Below are 20,383 nucleotides of genomic sequence, written 5' to 3'. Positions count from 1 at the left end.
TGTGTTTTTGGTTAAAACAGAGGTGTGTCTATGGTTAAAACAGAGGTGTGTCTATGGTCAAAACAGAGGTGTGTCTATGGTCAAAACAGATATGTCTGTGGTCAAAACAGAGGTGTGTCTGGTCAAAACAGAGGTGTGTCTGTGGTCAAAACAGAGGTGTGTCTATGGTTAAAACAGAGGTGTGTGTGGTCAAAACAGAGGCGTGTCTGGTCAAAACAAAAGGTGTGTCTATGGTCAAAACAGAGGTGTGTCTGTGGTCAAAACAGAGGTGTGTCTGTGGTCAAAACAGAGGTGTGTCTGTGGTCAAAACAGAGGTATGTCTGTGGTCAAAACAGAGGTGTGTCTATGGTTAAAACAGAGGTGTGTCTGTGGTCAAAACAGAGGTGTGTCTATGGTCAAAACAGAGGTGTGTCTATGGTCAAAACAGAGGTGTGTCTATGGTCAAAACAGAGGTGTGTCTATGGTCAAAACAGAGGTGTGTCTATGGTCAAAACAGAGGTGTGTCTATGGTCAAAACAGAGGTGTGTCTATGGTCAAAACAGAGGTGTGTCTATGGTCAAAACAGAGGTGTGTCTATGGTCAAAACAGAGGTGTGTCTATGGTCAAAACAGAGGTGTGTCTATGGTCAAAACAGAGGTGTGTCTATGGTCAAAACAGAGGTGTGTCTATGGTCAAAACAGAGGTGTGTCTATGGTCAAAACAGAGGTGTGTCTATGATCAAAACAAAGGTGTGTCTATGGTTAAAACAAAGGTGTGTGTGGTCAAAAAAGGTGTGTTTTTGGTTAAAACAGAGGTGTGTCTATGGTTAAAACAGAGGTGTGTCTATGGTCAAAACAGAGATATGTCTGTGGTTAAAACAGAGGTGTGTCTGGTCAAAACAGAGGTGTGTCTGTGGTCAAAACAGAGGTGTGTCTATGGTCAAAACAGAGGTGTGTCTATGGTCAAAACAGAGGTGTGTCTGTGGTCAAAACAGAGGTGTGTCTGTGGTCAAAAACAGAGGTGTGTCTGTGGTCAAAACAGAGGTATGTCTGTGGTCAAAACAGAGGTGTGTCTATGGTTAAAACAGAGGTGTGTCTGTGGTCAAAACAGAGGGGTGTCTATGGTTAAAACAGAGGTGTGTCTGTGGTCAAAAAAGGTGTGTTTTTGGTTAAAACAGAGGTGTGTCTATGGTTAAAACAGAGGTGTGTCTATGGTCAAAACAGAGGTGTGTCTATGGTCAAAACAGATATGTCTGTGGTCAAAACAGAGGTGTGTCTGGTCAAAACAGAGGTGTGTCTGTGGTCAAAACAGAGGTGTGTCTATGGTTAAAACAGAGGTGTGTGTGGTCAAAACAGAGGCGTGTCTGGTCAAAACAAAAGGTGTGTCTATGGTCAAAACAGAGGTGTGTCTGTGGTCAAAACAGAGGTGTGTCTGTGGTCAAAACAGAGGTGTGTCTGTGGTCAAAACAGAGGTGTGTCTGTGGTCAAAACAGAGGTGTGTCTGTGGTCAAAACAGAGGTGTGTCTGTGGTCAAAACAGAGGTGTGTCTGTGGTCAAAACAGAGGTGTGTCTGTGGTCAAAACAGAGGTGTGTCTGTGGTTAAAACAGAGGTGTGTCTGTGGTCAAAACAGAGGTGTGTCTGTGGTTAAAACAGAGGTGTGTCTGTGGTCAAAACAGAGGTGTGTCTGTGGTCAAAACAGAGGTGTGTCTGTGGTCAAAACAGAGGTGTGTCTATGGTCAAAACAGAGGTGTGTCTATGGTCAAAACAGAGGTGTGTCTATGGTCAAAACAGAGGTGTGTCTATGGTCAAAACAGAGGTGTGTCTATGGTCAAAACAGAGGTGTGTCTATGGTCAAAACAGAGGTGTGTCTATGGTTAAAACAAAGGTGTGTCTGTGGTCAAAAAAGGTGTGTTTTTGGTTAAAACAGAGGTGTGTCTATGGTCAAAACAGAGGTGTGTCTATGGTCAAAACAGAGGTGTGTCTGTGGTCAAAACAGAGGTATGTCTGTGGTCAAAACAGAGGTGTGTCTATGGTTAAAACAGAGGTGTGTCTGTGGTCAAAACAGAGGTGTGTCTATGGTTAAAACAGAGGTGTGTCTGTGGTCAAAAAAGGTGTGTTTTTGGTTAAAACAGAGGTGTGTCTATGGTTAAAACAGAGGTGTGTCTATGGTCAAAACAGAGGTGTGTCTATGGTCAAAAAAGATATGTCTGTGGTTAAAACAGAGGTGTGTCTGTGGTCAAAACAGAGGTGTGTCTATGGTCAAAACAGAGGTGTGTCTGTGGTTAAAACAGAGGTGTGTCTGTGGTTAAAACAGAGGTGTGTCTGTGGTCAAAACAGAGGTGTGTCTGTGGTTAAAACAGAGGTGTGTCTGTGGTCAAAACAGAGGTGTGTCTGTGGTCAAAACAGAGGTGTGTCTGTGGTCAAAACAGAGGTGTGTCTATGGTCAAAACAGAGGTGTGTCTATGGTCAAAACAGAGGTGTGTCTATGGTCAAAACAGAGGTGTGTCTATGGTCAAAACAGAGGTGTGTCTATGGTCAAAACAGAGGTGTGTCTATGGTCAAAACAGAGGTGTGTCTATGGTCAAAACAGAGGTGTGTCTATGGTTAAAACAAAGGTGTGTCTGTGGTCAAAAAAGGTGTGTTTTTGGTTAAAACAGAGGTGTGTCTATGGTTAAAACAGAGGTGTGTCTATGGTTAAAACAGAGGTGTGTCTATGGTTAAAACAGAGGTGTGTCTATGGTCAAAACAGAGGTGTGTCTATGGTCAAAACAGAGATGTGTCTATGGTTAAAACAGAGATGTGTCTATGGTTAAAACAGAGGTGTGTCTGTGGTCAAAACAGAGGTGTGTCTATGGTTAAAACAGAGGTGTGTGTGGTCAAAACAGCGGCGTGTCTATGGTCAAAACAGAGGCGTGTCTATGGTCAAAACAGAGATGTGTCTATGGTCAAAACAGAGGTGTGTCTATGGTCAAAACAGAGGTGTGTCTATGGTCAAAACAGAGGTGTGTCTATGGTCAAAACAGAGGTGTGTCTATGATCAAAACAGAGGTGTGTCTATGATCAAAACAGAGGTGTGTCTATGGTCAAAACAGAGGTGTGTCTATGGTTAAAACAGAGGTGTGTCTATGGTTAAAACAGAGGTGTGTCTGTGGTCAAAACAGAGGTGTGTCTATGGTCAAAACAGAGGTGTGTCTGTGGTCAAAACAGAGGTGTGTCTGTGGTCAAAACAGAGGTGTGTCTGTGGTCAAAACAGAGGTGTGTCTATGGTCAAAACAGAGGTGTGTCTATGGTCAAAACAGAGGTGTGTCTATGGTCAAAACAGAGGTGTGTCTATGATCAAAACAAAGGTGTGTCTATGGTTAAAACAAAGGTGTGTCTGTGGTCAAAAAAGGTGTGTTTTTGGTTAAAACAGAGGTGTGTCTATGGTTAAAACAGAGGTGTGTCTATGGTCAAAACAGAGGTATGTCTATGGTCAAAACAGAGATGTGTCTATGGTTAAAACAGAGGTGTGTCTGTGGTCAAAACAGAGGTGTGTCTGTGGTCAAAACAGAGGTGTGTCTATGGTTAAAACAGAGGTGTGTGTGGTCAAAACAGAGGCGTGTCTATGGTCAAAACAGAGGTGTGTCTGGTCAAAACCATAGGTGTGTCTATAGTCAAAACAGAGGTGTGTCTATGGTCAAAACAGAGGTGTGTCTATGGTCCAAACAGAGGTGTGTCTAAGGTCATATAATGCACATAACTGTTAGTTATACGGAAAAATGGCTAATGTACACAAACTAAATGTTTAAATATATCATCATTTTGATTAAACCAATACAAATATTTTTCACAGTAATTTCTATGAAAAATAGAAGCTGTCATTGTTTTCTTCTATCCCGAATGCAACTGGGTACAACATTTGGAGAGAGATTTTTCTCTTTGATCGCAGCAACCACACTGCAAACTTACCTCTTTGAAGAGCATCTCTTCTTTCTGTTCATCTTCACTGTTTTCACTGCTACTCTGGGCCTCCATTTTATCAGAACTTCGCTGTCCCTGAGACATTGAAAGTGTCTGTGTCAAGGATTCCTCTGTGATATTACCTATATTAATGAGATGTTTGAGTTGTCTTAAGGCTTGATCAATGTCGCCTGTTTGCCTAGGGCTGGCATGAGGTAACCTCCCGATGGCACTCTCAATAGTTTGGACAATCTCTGTCAAAACTGGTTGCCCACTGCCTCCATCATCGGGACTCATTTTCTCTGGTGTAGTTTGTGTTTTTAGAATGTCTGTTTGCATTGTTATCTCGGCCTTAAGACCATCTGAAACTTGCGTGTCTTGAAGAGGACTGCTATTGATCTGAGCCTTCTGCTGGACAGCTGCAGAGTGATTGGATGTATTGCTCTGTGCACTCCCAGGAGCACGGTAGTTACCAGACGTCACAGAGTCATTGGATTGTGGTGCGGGATACGGTGACATTGTGGTAGTTGCGACTGTTGTCGTTGTGAATGGCGGTGAATAGCCCTGTGTGAAGGAAGGCGTCGTCGGTGCAGGAGTGCGTGGCGCCATTCCATAGGATTGGTTACTTCCTGGCATTGATGTGGAGTCTTGCTCTGATTGAACTTTATTTGTGGACGTCAATACAGAACTGGCAGCAGTTGTTGTTGGTGGCACAGTAGCCAGAGGTGTGGAAGGGGCCGAAGTAGTGGCAGGAGACATGTGCGAATAGGCGGTGGATTGTGACCTCGATGGTGTGCTTGTTGTGTACGTTGATGCAGTGGTTACAGTGGTAGCTGCCATTGATTGCGCATAAGTACTTTGAGGCGAGGCAACATTGCTGTTGCTACCTTGAGCAGAGGGCCGGCTTGTTGGATAGCTTGCAGTATTAGCATTGTATGAACCACGTGGCACAGGGGCTGAACCAGGCAAGCTCTGTGTTACAGGGAAGTATGGGGTTTTCTCGCGCTGAGAGGTCAAGGCTTCAGAAGAACTTAATGATGAAGTGTTGGTAGGTTGGGGCTGGGAACTCCAGAATGACTGGTTTGCTGCTATGGATTTTTCCATTGCAGTGGCATTTACACTAGCTGATGCTCGCGTGACGGCAGAGGCATAGCTCATAGGTATCTCAGCTTGTCTACTACTGGTATGTGCCAGGCCACCAAAACTTCTTGCTGAGGAACTCATGTGAGAGCTATAATCAGATCTTGCAAAGCCCATTGTGTCAGCCCTCTGGAGTTCAAATGGCTGGTTACTCCTGGTCATGAAGCTAGAGTCGGCGGATGAAAGGTGACTCCGGCTACCACTTGACATCTGAGTCTGGTCCAATGGAAAACTCATCTGGGCTGATGCATCAAGCGCAGACGTGTTGCTACTGGCACGGCTAAGATTGCGTCTCTCCGAAGAGATAAAATCTGAATGCATTAGTCTATTTGTATTAAGAGGATCGGACGCACTGTTATATCGATATGCAGTAAAATCCTGCATACCCGTCGAATCATTCTGAGTGAGATACGGAGAATGAGTTGAACTCATGGAAGAAAATCCCTGCATGACATCTCGACTCCTGGACATACTCTCTCCCATACCGAACTGGTTCTGGGCAGTACCACTCGGGAGGTTCATCGACGGATGCATTGCTGTATTACTGGTATTATAGGTGTTAGAATATGGCATGATAGTATTGTATGGCAGGCCTAAACCTTGGTGCAATCCAGAATTCAGCATACGCGATGACATTGGATTCGTTCCTGGCATATTCGTCTGGCTATGTGGAGAGGTCATGTTCCACTGATACATGCTGGACTGGTTGAAATTTGTATGAGGATTCATACTGTGCGAACTACGTGATCGCGAATCACTACTCCAATCAGCGAACAGTCTGTCATCTGTGTTCATAGTCAATTTTGGTTATAACCCATTACAAATGACAAGTAGGATAGATAAACAACCCGGCGTCACTTACACCATGTTTTAGTTCTTCCAAAAGTTCAGCACTTTTTGACAACAATTCCGATATATCCAATAATAGTTATTTCATAAAATATGACGAAACTCGGATGTTTTCTTCATTTATATCTCAATATTAAGTGGTCTACATCACAATAATGACTACATCACGTTTGTTTTTTCACAAAACATCTTGCTACTTCGTTGATTTCCCAGCATAGGCAGTCTCTTAGCTCCTATTAATGCTTTGTGACTCCAGAGTTCAAACTCTGAAATCAAAGAAAAAAAACATGTAAATAACAGAGGTGTGACGATGGTTGCTTTTGTATTGGAGATACAGAGCAGATAGCTATATATGGTATAGAACCATCATTTTACACCAACCCATGAGTAATCTTTTTGGCACTAAGAACATTTACAACACTAAAATGTGCTCAGCACAAATAGCCATTTAACCATTTGCATTCCCTAGCACAGAATTAGTTGCAAATTTTTAGTTCATGCATTTTAATCAAAACAAGTCATTGAAAATGACACAGTCCCCGTTAAATTTTGGAAAGTTCTCTTTGTGCTCGTCATATTAAAGCCGAGGGGTTGTCGCAAGCCTGTCCTTGAAACTTGAGTTCCAAGTGGCGTATACAACAGATTGTTTATTTACATCAAAACACGTGTTCCGTGTAGTAGTAATATGGCCAAAAATAAATATTCGTCCATCTTTGATCTGATTGTGAAACACACTGATATGTATGATATATGTGCCAAATACGAATAAAAATGGTACATAAATTGTGGAAATATAGTAGTGAGGCCAAAAAGTCAGATGGCTGTCAAACGGCCATCCTTGACCAGATTTTGAAACAAATTGTCATGGACATGCATCCTAACATGTATAAAGTACATGTATGTGCCAAATTTGAATGAAAACTGACAGAGCACGCATAAAGAGATACCGCATAAAAAAAAAATTAACACAAGATGCCTGACCATCTTTGATCCAATTGCGAAATAAATCGTCATGGACATGTATCCTAACATGTATAATCTATGTACCAAGTTTGAAAGAAAACTGCCAAAGCATGTCCAAAATACACTATTTTCAAAAAACAAGATGGCTGCCAGTCGGCCATTTTGAATCAAATCGCTAAACCACTGCATGTGCATATGTCCCACATAAAGTACTAGGCACATGCAAAGAATGAACAGGATCGGTCCAAGGGATTCTGAGATATGACTCCGGACGGACACACAGACGGAGACCGAATTATAAGTCCCCGTTTTCGGACTTTGTCCGAACGGGGACTAAAAACTGCAACGAATAGGAAATTATGTGAATTGATTCCATAAGAATTAAAGAAAAATGTGCAAAATGATTGTTGGTGCTCAAAGGGTAAAACCTGGGTGAATCTAGTTTTATGGGTCACACACACTGACATGCTCAGTGCTCTCAAGAAAGGATGTGAACTCTTTATAAGCCTGGAGTAACAACCACTACCCAGTAGTATAATACTTGAAAGTAGATGCAATCTACAGATGTGCACACTTTACTGTAGAAAGGGAAAATAGTCACTGGGTTTAATTTCAGAAGATTTGATATTGAAGGAATATTCACTTGATTTTAAAGATAGATTTAGCTATCAGAGAAATAAAACCCAGCGAATGAATGATTCTGCATAACTTTATGGCTATAAATAAGATAACAATATGTTTCTAACCAGCTCATAATCCACATGTAAATGACTATATTAATATTAATTTCTAACTGTATACGGTTACACAAAAGGGGAATATTTAGTTCAAATGTTACTCAAAAACAGATCATAAACGTTTTTTAGAAAAGCGGAAAACGTGTTTGTTATTATAAATAAATATATTTAATTTCAAAAAATTTTATTACAACAACATAAAATAAACATTTTGCTGAAAAACATTTTTCCACAAAAGCTTAAAAACAACATTTTTATATTTCTCTCTAAAAATAATTATTGACACAAGCATGAACAACTTACAGTTAGCCCAATGAGAAAACAATATTATCTACCACAAATCTCATCAACAGAATGTGAAAATAATCAGGGTTTTTTCTAAACTCAGGAACACTGGCGCAGCGCTCTGATACTCTCGGCTGGTGCCCTCTTACCAATTGAACTTTCAAGTCATCAATATATTTCTTGAGCTGCACACTTCCGCTCTGCCATACAGCATGAAATCTTTCTCAAATATATTTTTCTCCGCAAAAACTTCCCAGCAACACCAGCTTACAATGTGTCTGGACACAAATACACTAAAATTACTCCAGAAAATTTCAATGGCGATAGATACACTGTTAAAACAGCGCAGAAACCTTCCGATATGGTGTATCCAGGTCTATTGCCTGTGTATTGCTCCCTCTTGTTCATTTTTTCTCGAAAAAACCCCGATAATGTTACACAATTAATATTCAATTTTGTAGTAAATTATAAACACACATTCCCTAGGTTTCAATTTAGCTCATTTTGTATTTCATGGAATAAGACAGAAATGAAACCACAGATAATCGTAAAGTCTTTCACAGAAATATACCATTGAGAATTACAACAGCTATCAACAGTGCATCATCATGAAAACACCCGGGAGACAAAATAAGAAAATCTGATCAAAACTAGAGCCTACTCAAAGACAATCATACTAATACTCAAAGTCAAGAATATTGACCTTTTGAACCCTGATGACAAAGATCAACAGACCCTCCATGCGCCATACATAATGCATACGTCAATTTTCAATGATAACAGAATTTGGAGACAAGAAAAGATACATGTATACAATGCCCAAGGAAAAAGATGACTATATATTGTTACCATACATGTACGTGATTCAGGGTCAGAGATATCAAAATACATTTTTTTTTATAATATTATAATATTGAGTGAATTTATACATTGGATGATGAAGGATTATTTAAAAAATAACATTATTAATTATGAAATGCAAACTATAATGAAAATACAACTCTTCCAGTACGCGGAATGTACACTTTAATTTTGTTGACTTTCACGTATGTATTTTGGGGTCATGCAAATGTGAGTTTCATTACTTCATTCATTCATTCATGAAAAAAAAATTCCTCAACATAAAAATTCTTCATTCCTGAAATAGTCAGCATGCAGTTTATCCCTTTAATGCTGCCTTCTCAAGGAACTCAATAATGCAAAGGAATTGAAATTTAGGCCTTAGTATGGAATCTTATCTTAGATAGGACCTAAATATCTGGGCCAGTCACTGCTATTTGGTGTTCAAGAAACCAGTGATGGGGCTTAAACAATTTTGTGACATACATACCATCAACGCTTTATCCCTTAAAAGTAGCCCAGCTGCGTATGTACATGTACTACTTCACAATCACACAACATCAACTGTCTCGTCTCAGCCATTGTTGGAATATTAGGTAGTAGATTGAACTTTGACCCCCTGACCCAAAAAAGTGACTCATGGGAAACATAAGGCATTTGATTTTGGGGGAAGGGGATAAAAGTTAAATGTGTATTGCATGTCCAAATTGCAATAAGGAAACTACGCAAACCCTTACACAAGTGAACGTAAAACATTGCAGGTGATAGAAATAATAGTGAAGTGAAAAAGTACACTAAAGCAAAAATTCAAACTGAACTAGTATAGGTATTTTGCTTTTTTGGAGGTAAGGTGGTGGTGGTTTGGAGGAACGGGGAATGGGATGTGAGTATCAATTAAGAATGACTTGCGACCTTCCATATTATCAATGATTGACAGCCCTTTATGTTTCCAAATTTTGCTCTTATTAATTTTACTACAATTTCTAGTGAATCACAACGAACAGAACACTTATTGGCCCAGCAAGGAGCGTTTAGATGTGCAAAATTAGAGGAGGATGTACTTGAAGTTATATGTGTGTGCACAGTGACTAGTTGGTAAGAATCAGTCCTCCACATCCAAAGGTAAAAGAAGGGTACTGTTTACTACTGCTGTTATCACTACACAAGTATTTGCTCCATTAGTAGTGCATGCAGTTACGCTATAGAGGTGTGTCGGAGGTGGTCATGTCATACTCTAATGATCCAGAATACAATAAATGCAACTTTGGTTTTCTGTGCACATCTACATGTTCCAGTTAAGAAAACAACATATGGACAGTGGGAGCTAGTGCTGATGCATACCAATCCCATGGTGGTTGGGAAATGACGTCAATGCATGAATGGCCTGTTCTAAAAAATCAATATATTCTAAGAACAATTCAGTAAATTCAATAAACCAGACCAGATACAATAATGAGGTTATTTTTTAACTATACTCTATACTATATTGGACAAACCACTAGTACTACACCCCCCTTTTACTACAAAATGAAATGACCCAATCCACATTAATTAAATCACACAGTTGAAAGGTCAATCACATTCCCATATCAGGTAACAGATTCTTTATGTTATTTTCCCTGTTCTGTTATAGTTATTTGTGGGTCAGCGGTTATATATACAAAGACATACCATCTATTCATGCGGCCAATGCAGTGATTTCCCAACAATGACCACACCTTGTGCTGGGGTCAAATGAACAGATTAGTCACTCGCAAGACAGAAAAATACAACTGCGTATACTAGCCTGAAAACGTATTTGGACACTGAGCAATATTAATCGAGTTCAACGTTGTTGTGAACAAAGAAAGAATAGTCCCGTACCAACTCTCTTCTTGTTTTGTTTTTTGGGAGGGTTCATGCAAAACTGACCACCACACCAGAACGTAAACAAATGAAAAACACGTCTGGGTTTAGCACCTTTCACAGGATCTTCAATGCTTTACAGAAGTGACAAGAATCAATTACAATTATGCAAAGCATAAAAAGCCATGTTCTGTCGAGTGACAGTCGTTTTTTACCCTCAACGATGAAGAACATACAATTTTCAGACTTCACGAATTCTAGTCAATTATACTTATAATTGCTGATGGCACTCTCTTCAGCTGAATGGAGAGTTTCTTGGCTTCGGTCCATGGATGATGATATCAAAGCAATCATCTCAATAACTTTCTATTATATTCTGGCAATGAACCACCCACCTCCCAAATAAAAATAAGAATAGTCAATTCTATGACGCATGAACACTGGTATTCAATTTATATTATATTTAATAATTTGTAACTTTTAGGTGCAGTTTATTGAAACTGACATGTTCTCGCCGTCTTTTTCTGTATTATGTTTTCAGTTGATCGAACACTGGAAATATAATCAATGAGACATTTTAAAATTATATCTGAATCTCAAGTTACCTCCTACTTCAAAGAATGAAGCTCTGTCTGTATTGTGTTACTCCCATGGTACATCTCACTTTTGGGGAGAATTGAGTAATTATACCTCTGCCTTGAAAGACAGACGGATGTTTAGAGATCATCAGAGAGCATTTCATGTCAACATTCTTTGCAAGAATCAGACCAAAAAAAAAGTCACCTGCTTGTCAATCATAGCGACAACATTTATTTTATTTTAAGTTTGTTTGTGAAGTATTAGATATGAAAGATTATTGCACAAAGCAATGCATGAGAAATAAATTTAACAGTTTTAAGTAAGAAATGTGACAGAAACAGTTGCCTGAAACTGCATGGGGGAAAGGACTGTTAATACATGTAGTAGCCAAGATAGTGCCATCAAACATATACAAGTATCATGGAAGGTAGTTGGACAGAAGAGAAGACAGGTTTTAATCCAATTTATATCTTTTGTTTCAAGTCTTATTGCACTCTCTATTTTTCCTTTCAACCTATCATCACATATACTTATTTACTCAACAAACAGGTCGTGTTTTTTGGGGCTGAAAAAATCCTGACTGCAACTTGCTGTACGTAGGAGAAAGGAAAGGCAATATACATGTACAGAACATTTTACATGACAACATTTTTTTAGTTGTTTTCCAGTTCCTGTAGTAAAATTTTTTCAGTTTGAGAACAAATAAAAACACATCCTGTTGTCTCCTGAAGTAATTTGCAAGGGCTTTGTACCAGACACTTTTAGATATGCTCAGTCGATTACATGTACCCTGATGTGTGATGTTCAAAAAAACAACATGATTTTTATGCAATAGTTTCACCATTTTGTTTCCGGTCTATCCATGACAAACTGACTTTTAAAACATTGTGAGTGTGAAATATTGTGCTAGGACCCTGGCAGCATCATGGAAACTTGTTATTGGGATAGAATAGTTTTATTTTACAAGGATCTGTGATTTGGTCAGGTGTGATTTGGGTGTTAATTTATATCTGTAAAACTCTGACTGCTTCAGAGCTGACCTGAATACTAATTATTCACGTAATCACAATATGGGAATGTTTAGCAAGTAAATAAAACGAAGCAATCATGGAACATGGGACAACAATAGCGTCCTCTTTACTGTCCTACATACCTTCCAAGTATTAAAGATACACCATTCCCCTAATTACTGGTATCATTTAGAATCCAGGTTTGTGAGCTCATTATATTATGAATGACAAAACAAATAAATAAATTTGTTCCTAAATACATTGTTTTCATCCAGTCTAATTCAACATTTCTACATCACAGTAGCACACGGACTCTAGAGGGCGCAATGTATTGGATAACTGCCAAAATAATAACCAAAATGTAACTGCCAAAATATGATATACATGTCTGATTTATAAAAACAAATGATTTTCAGTAAGATAATGTCTGCTCAGTCAAGGATGTTCCTACATAACGGCGCATTTATTTGGCACACAACAGACAAGTATTGTGAAAACAGGAAATCAACAATAACAGAAGAGATTCGCTAAATCAAGATTTCGCTATTACTTAATTTTACAATTCGCTAAATACGCATGTCGCTTTTTCAACATGTTTTACAGTACTTAATCTTTAAACAGATACATAGATCGGCTTTAAGATCAAGGTCACCCTCGTCACCCATCTATGAAACAATGATACATATATTATGAGTGAAATAGAAATTATACATGTATCAATACTAGATACATGTACATTAATTTGTATCCTTTCCTCAGTCTGGTATAGATTAGGCATGAACAACTGTAAATTAAACCACACAGCCATATGGCTACATGGACAACTTTACAATATATAGGGCATTGTAATTTGAATTTCACAACCAAAAAAGTATTTTAACAGCAAATACAAAGAAAAATTAAAAGAAAAAGAAAATTCATCATTAAAAAATAAGACAAATGCTTAATTAAATTTGGAATATTTAGGAAGAAACATTACAATACCCAATTTGAATACTCAATGAACTCATTCTGAACTGTTGCCATGACAACCTACAAATTCCCCATTCTTGGGAATTAGAATCTAACAGAGCAGGTCAGGGATATGCAACTAATGAGATTTTTTTTTTTAGAATTATTTAAGATACATCGTTGTTTCAGAAAGAAAAACATTTGAGTTAAAAAAATATCAACATTCTTGAAAGCTTTCATACGGAAATTTTTTTTTTTATTTTCCTATTCATATTACTGTATGTGAAGAGGTGAGTTGGATTATTTATTCCGAGGATTGATCAGGTTGATGAACATGTAACAGTCGACATCGGATTTGGCTATGAATGCAAAATATAATGAAATTTTTTTCCACAGCTCAAAATGAAATGACTTTCCACTTGTCAGAATATATATTTAAACAAGGAGTCATTTCAACCTTACTGACAGTTTTAGTGTGAAGAAGATATTGCACCATTTACCCTATTTCTGATTTTGAAAACGAAAATTGTTATTATAATATTACAATTACATGCAAATTAATAGACGTATTTTAGAAATCTATAAAAATGCTCTCTAGAAGCAATCTATATTTAATGACAAGAGATATAATTACAACTGTCAAAACCATTCATGCACGTTGCCATGACTACATGAAACTAACATAGCATATTCTGACCTGAACTTACTAACCACAGGGTCAATGACTAAGACAGCATTTGATCCCAGTGCCTACTTCAAAAATGCATACACTAACAGAAAGTCACGATGCACATGTTTCAGCATAATGAAACCGAAAGGACCTGCATCCATACCAATATAACAGAATGAGAACTCGTCAGTAATATTTGTCCAGCAGCTGCTGCTAACAACATTCTCCCAAAAATTGTTTTCTAATACAGATTTTACAGTAGCAATGAAAACAGAAATACATGTTAATGCGATGGCTAGAGTATTCTGTAAGCCTGGTAGAATATTCAAACTCAGTGTTCTCCCCAGCATTCAATTTGTGTGCGGGGCCGCCACGCTACTTTCCCTGCCCGCCACGGTGATTAGTAAGACCGCCACAGTGCTTTTTTCATTGTTCATCCTGTGAACTGTATTACGAAATATAGAAAGAAATACGTAGCTATCAGGGATCGTGCCACGCTTCCGACCAAGACTATTGTCCGACGTACCGACCAACACACATCCTGCCAGTCGTGGATTATAAACAATAGACGTAGTCGCACGATGTGGTAATGGCTTATAAACAATACAAGTTAATTTTGTAAAATTAGCACCTCTTTGTTCGTAAGTAAATACTTTAACGATCGACGCAGTCTTTAGATTGAAAGCTAACATTTTTTAAAATCACTTCCACCCCGATATAACATGGGCAAAGCGGAGTTCACGATCAGTTTACGCTACTCAAGAAAAAAACAACGTGTTTATTGCGTGATTTGGTAAAATACATTTGCACTTTTATCATCGTGAATCATGTAAAAATTCTTCTTTCAAGACTTCTTTTACCTTTTAAAAATTGCTTATCACCTATTTCGAAAACCATCATGCAGTTTTCATCTGAAATCCATACCAACACATCGTGCTAGGACATCGCTTCACTTCCGCAATGTAATTTTTATGATCACTACCATTCGGAAAACTTCGGGTTCTGCCGGCATTACCATGCGGTATTCTGATTGGTTAATGGCGCTTTTGACCCATCGGGTTAAAGAACACATGCCGGTCAACTAATACGTCACAATTATCATGGTGGTCGGTGTTTTTCACCGAAGCGATCAAAAATAATCGCTCAAATTTGACGTTTATTTCATATAAAAAAAATATATAAATTTTTGTCTGCATGGCATGACTGTGTAAGAGGAATTATTGGTATAACCGGTGTATAACATCGTAAAGTAAGTTAAGTCACGTCGTAACTTTGATGATCGTTTGGAAGTTTTATTTGTTCGTTCATTACTGTAAATGTAAACGTTGTAGAAGCTAATGGTACGAATAATGAACAATTTTTTGAAGGAGAATGTTTTTGTAGTAAACAAGATCATGGAATTCGAGAACATATTCCTGGCTGAAACGTTTCAAATGCGTTTCATTTAACCTTTTACAATTTATTTGTTTGTTTTTAATAGTCTGCAGCACTTGCATTTCGATTCGACAATTTTTCATTTTTAAATTCAAACTCTTCTAAATTGTGAAACGTAATATTTTGACTCCAATAGAAAAAATATTTGCACTGTGACTGAGCTCATTAATATCCCAAAAGAATAGTGTTTATAACACTGTATGAAGCAAATAAATATGTGCCACATTGTTTTTGAAAATATATGTTGTTTGTATGTGGGTGTAAATGTGCTTTGGTCAATCTCTATTATTATGTAAATGATATGCAAATCATATGCAAATTAGTCCGCCACAGTGGTTTAAATTCCTGGGGAGAACACTGAAACTCTAATCAAGACATTAATTATGATATTCATGAGGTTGGTACAACCAATGGAAAAGACCGCTACTACTTACATGTGCTCGGAAATCAAATTTGGATTCACAATTGCTCAAGCTGAAACAAGAATTCACAATTTGCAAACTGTTAACATTTTAATTTCACAAGAGATCATTTTTTTTGCACATTCCAGAGGTAGTGAAAATCATGACATTTTGCAGCAGAGAAGACAAAGTGTCAGTGACTTTTATAACATTTTTGAAAACAATGCGAGATTACTGTTCAGTTTATACTTGTCAGTCAGACAGACAGACAGACAGACAGACAGACAGACAGACAGACAGTCAGTCATACAGTCAGTCATACATGTATGCACAATTTATTTTCACAGTACTTGGGGATAGTGAATCAGACAGCGGAAAATATTGGAATGAAAGTACATCAGAGTCTGAACGATTTCTAAGAAATGTGCATTTTCTGAAAACAACCCTTTTTCATTACATGTACATGTAGTTTGAAGTGATAAAAGTTGGTGCATAACAGAGCATTTGGCAAAATATGTGCTAATTTTAAATCATTTAAAATTAATGTGTCTTTTATATGAAAATTATGCGTTGTAATTTAGCGTAAATAAATGTTCCCTCAAGCAGCAATGCTTCACCTGATAGTATAATGATATAGAAGTATCAGTTCCATTAATGAAAAATATAATTGATTACTCACACCACAAGAAGTAGTGCACTCTTTAAGGTGAATGAGTGAACATGGCTGGCTTTACGAAGCTGGGACAAAATAATTGTTGTACATGTATCTATTTTTTTGTTTTGGGCCAATTATTTTTTTGTATATACTCGCCTTTCACCCAGCTGACTGCTGCCATCTGAGATATCTTGAGGAAGAATACTTGCATTGTATGGTAGAAACACTATGCTTCAATCATGTAAGCAAAGATGAGTTTTATTATTTTCAATACACTAATATGAATTTAAATTTCAAGTGATCACTTTAATTGAAGACAGAGATGGACGATGATGCCATGAACTTTTGAATTGGGGGGGTACGGTACCAGGTTTTTTTTTAAACAAGGGAACTGGGGCGCAGCGCCCTTATGCCATGGCCATGCGCCCCCTTACCATGGGAAGCAGATCCTCTGGCAACCATGAAATTCTGATTGACCAGGGATCACATGTGGCCATTCTTCAACTGTGACCTGTCTGGAAGCCATAGAATGCTCCATTTTAACCCTATCTCCCCCACTTGGTGGCGTGGCTGAATTGCAGTGCTCCCCCGGTTTCAATGATAAATAATTCCAAAGCATTCCAGTTTATCAGGTTCAGTTTGTACCATCTGTAACAAAAGAATTTCATCATGACCCTGACTCCAGTGACTGATTTCACCAGTAACGTCTGATTTCATCTCCACATTGGCTCACAATCCTAAAGTCCAAAAATAACTTCTCAGGTTAATGACATGCATACTTGCATGATATTGTAAGAGGTCAGGAGACAGTTCAGGTCAGATAAGATCAGCGTTGTTTATGATTACTTGTATACTCCAAACATTGGATGCCAATTGTTATTGTCCTCACTATTTAGGATTATATGACAGGGCTGTGTGACAACCATTCTATCATTATGGCATTATCCCAACCAACGATCCCATTCAAGTTGCATACACTATTTGAATGAAGCATAACCAGCGACAAAGCCACCAAACCTTTTCGACATTTAACGACAAGCAGGATTTGAACCTCAATAATAAAGCAAGAATTGACAATCATAATATAAAGGTAACCGTATTTGTATTGAATCTCAAATTGAAAAACACAAACACCAAAATTTGCCTTTATTGTATGCTAAAAAACACATGTACATGTATTTGTCTTGCATATTACACACCTGTGTCATTTACATACTCGTATTGCCACTCTCCCTTGCAGAGTCTTCTTGACCTAGAGAGCCACAGAGAGCCGCAACTAGACTCTGCCACAGGCGACATTTTACACCAAAATTGTTGGTATTCCGCGTTTTTTTAAAATTCATTTGTTTCTTATATCCTAAGTTTCTGTATAAAAATATGTGTGTTATTTAAAATAAATATATCAAATACTTTTACATTCAGTGCTAAAATCTCTTTAAAATGATAAAATAATAAAAAAGTAGATCGTGCGGTAGGAGACGTAGATGTGAATCGTCAGTTCAAATCGTCTGTGCGTTCACGTCGTTGCCTCGGGCAACGTGGGCGCCTCACGCCTGCCCTGTTTTCGTTCGCCTGCTATATGACGTCACAACTGGACAATGTTTGGAAAAAGATAGCGAACTAGGAAATCGATAAGTACAAACGTGTTTATAGGTAATTTTCTCAAACATAAAATGCCAGTGGGCATGATTTCAAAATAAATTTTATACATTTTATACGATTTTCGCTCACATAGCAACGGACCAATACATCTACTTTCTGCCACGTCATTCAGGGCACCCTCACGGAGCAACGCGAACACACTCATGACAAAGCAAAAAGTAGGTCCGGTCATTAGTATTTAAATTAGCCTGAGGCAGAGACTAGTGGGACGTTCCCTGGCGACTACCTAGCTTAGTGATAAAAGACCCATAGTCTCTGCGACGGAGAATGTCGTATTGCGCTACTACCGGTACCGATAATACGGCAAATACAGTACTCAGATGCAAGTAAACTGATCCAATTAAGAATGCAAAAAACTACATAATGTTCACTTAATATTTGAATGTATCATTGTTGAATAAGAATTTAACAATAAATACACTAGGATGTCTGGAGAACTCAAGCTACAGGCACTGTCCGAACACATAAAGTAGATTACCTAAATGCAAGTGTAGCCATCAAAACCAGTGCGATCAATCACAACTTTTGAGGGTCCATTTTCAACTACCGGTACTTGTCAGGATAACGACATGACTGTAATCACATTCAACTCATCCTGATGAAGCAATCACTCACTTCAAGATGAAAACATAGGAGTCATTGAAGGTCGAACAATTTTACGCCTACGGTCACAAGTGGGCGTGTGTTTAGTATCGCATTCTATTCCAAACTCATAAAAACACCGTTTTATACACAGTACTTAGGCAGTCAGTAATATATAAAGTTATTAATAGAAACAAATTAAATTCACCAGAAATAACGATTAACTGAGGGATGATTATTCAAACTAGTTGATGATTTTTTCGGTAGTGTGCACTAAGTGTCAATATCCTTACTAGTAGTAATCATCAACAAATATAAACAGTACATAGGATGTTGCATGATGGGATACGCAGACGTACAGACACAAGGATCAAACATTGCATGATGGACACACAGACACAAGGATCAACCATTGCATGATGGACAACACAGACATACAGACACAAGCCTTAACCCATTCTCCTTCCCAGAGTTCCTTGCGGTTAGATCACCGAAAGTATCTCTGCCACCACACACCGACATTTTGTAGTGAAACACAAGACTTTTACTACGCACATTATTTGCGTATTTTTGTTATTAGAGGGATCTAGTGTTGAATTATTCTTACTGATAAACAAGTTTTAAAATATTTCATTGATACAGATTACTACTGAATTCACCCATATACAAGCTTTCAGATGATGTATAGGTAATAGAAACATGCTTAGTGACTTTTGGAGAATCACAGATATACGTTTACCTTACTTGTTTTTCCTAGTTTACAGTAATCGCATGATGAACACATTTAAAAAGTGTACCACTGTACCACTAATCAATATCCCAATGTGGATTATGGATACATATTTAATAAATATTAATATTATTATTGAAGAAATTGGTCTAAATTCACATCACATGTATTTTGTATGTGGACAACATTTTATGAAGCATATGAATCAGTGCAACTTTGAGCACAATGATTTTAACAGGCTCAAAGTTTCAAGAAAACAATAGAGGTTATTCTTACACTAGTGACGTTTTAAGTTCGAAAATAGATTACTCATTATTATGTAAATTAGGGTTATAATGTTATGCAAATAAGTCACCATGCTGCCCAAAATTCCTGAAGACCACTGAATGTCTATATATACATGCATTTCACAATGCTATTGTAAGAAATGGTAATACCATTTTAATTTAAGAGTTACACATTATTATCAGTCGAATCACGATAAATAGTTGTATTTAATCAAAACATACCACAGAGACCTGTAGAAGATCCACACTATGCATGAAAGCAGTGCTCCACAAACTAAAATAAATCAGCTTAACATACTTTAAGTATGCATGTATTAGGTTATGCTGGTAATCGAGACACAACCTACATGTGCATGTACCACTCCTCCCATAGAATTATTGAAATGTGGCTTTTTTTTAGATTTATAACATAATCATATACTATCTTGTAAACGCATGGATGATCTGTAGGCTTCAACACGCTTATCACTGCCAATGTGACAAGCCACTATTGAGTGTGCTAGAGCAGGGTTCGGTGCAGGGTTTGGTGTAGGGTCATAGGTCAACTCAGCTAGCAGTCTAGTTCAATCAGGTCATCTTATTAATCAAATACACACATTTGCCTACAATTAATGTACACTATAAAAGACAAACAAAATGCGGCACCCCCTAACTCATTAGCACTACACTGGTGGCTATGTAGTGTTACATGTGAATTCAATATGTTTAGGTATTTGGGGGAAAATATTCAGTCACACATTTTGACACACAATGTCTAATATTTAATAACTTGGAGGCCTGTACAAGATACTTGTCAGACTATCACTGTTTGTTTCACATACACAAGGTCATAATGACAAATGTGG

The 20,383-nt window shown here is 37.8% G+C and overlaps 1 protein-coding gene across 1 annotated transcript in view; it reads right to left on the bottom strand.

Annotated features, from left to right (window-relative positions):
* LOC102809079 (uncharacterized) overlaps positions 1-20,383 on the bottom strand; it is a 46,166-nt gene that overhangs the window by 16,420 nt on the left and 9,363 nt on the right. The window contains exon 2 of the mRNA XM_006824213.3: positions 3,928-6,173. Within this exon, the coding sequence (XP_006824276.2) occupies positions 3,928-5,853 (1,926 nt within the window). The 5' untranslated portion in view covers positions 5,854-6,173. The remainder of the gene's footprint in view (positions 1-3,927; positions 6,174-20,383) is intronic.

This window comes from Saccoglossus kowalevskii, chromosome 1 (assembly GCF_978046115.1).
Source record: "Saccoglossus kowalevskii chromosome 1, keSacKowa6.1, whole genome shotgun sequence".
Taxonomy (NCBI): Eukaryota; Metazoa; Hemichordata; class Enteropneusta; family Harrimaniidae; genus Saccoglossus; species Saccoglossus kowalevskii.
Note: the sequence above shows the minus strand (reverse complement) of the source record. Positions and strands in the feature narration are given on the sequence as shown.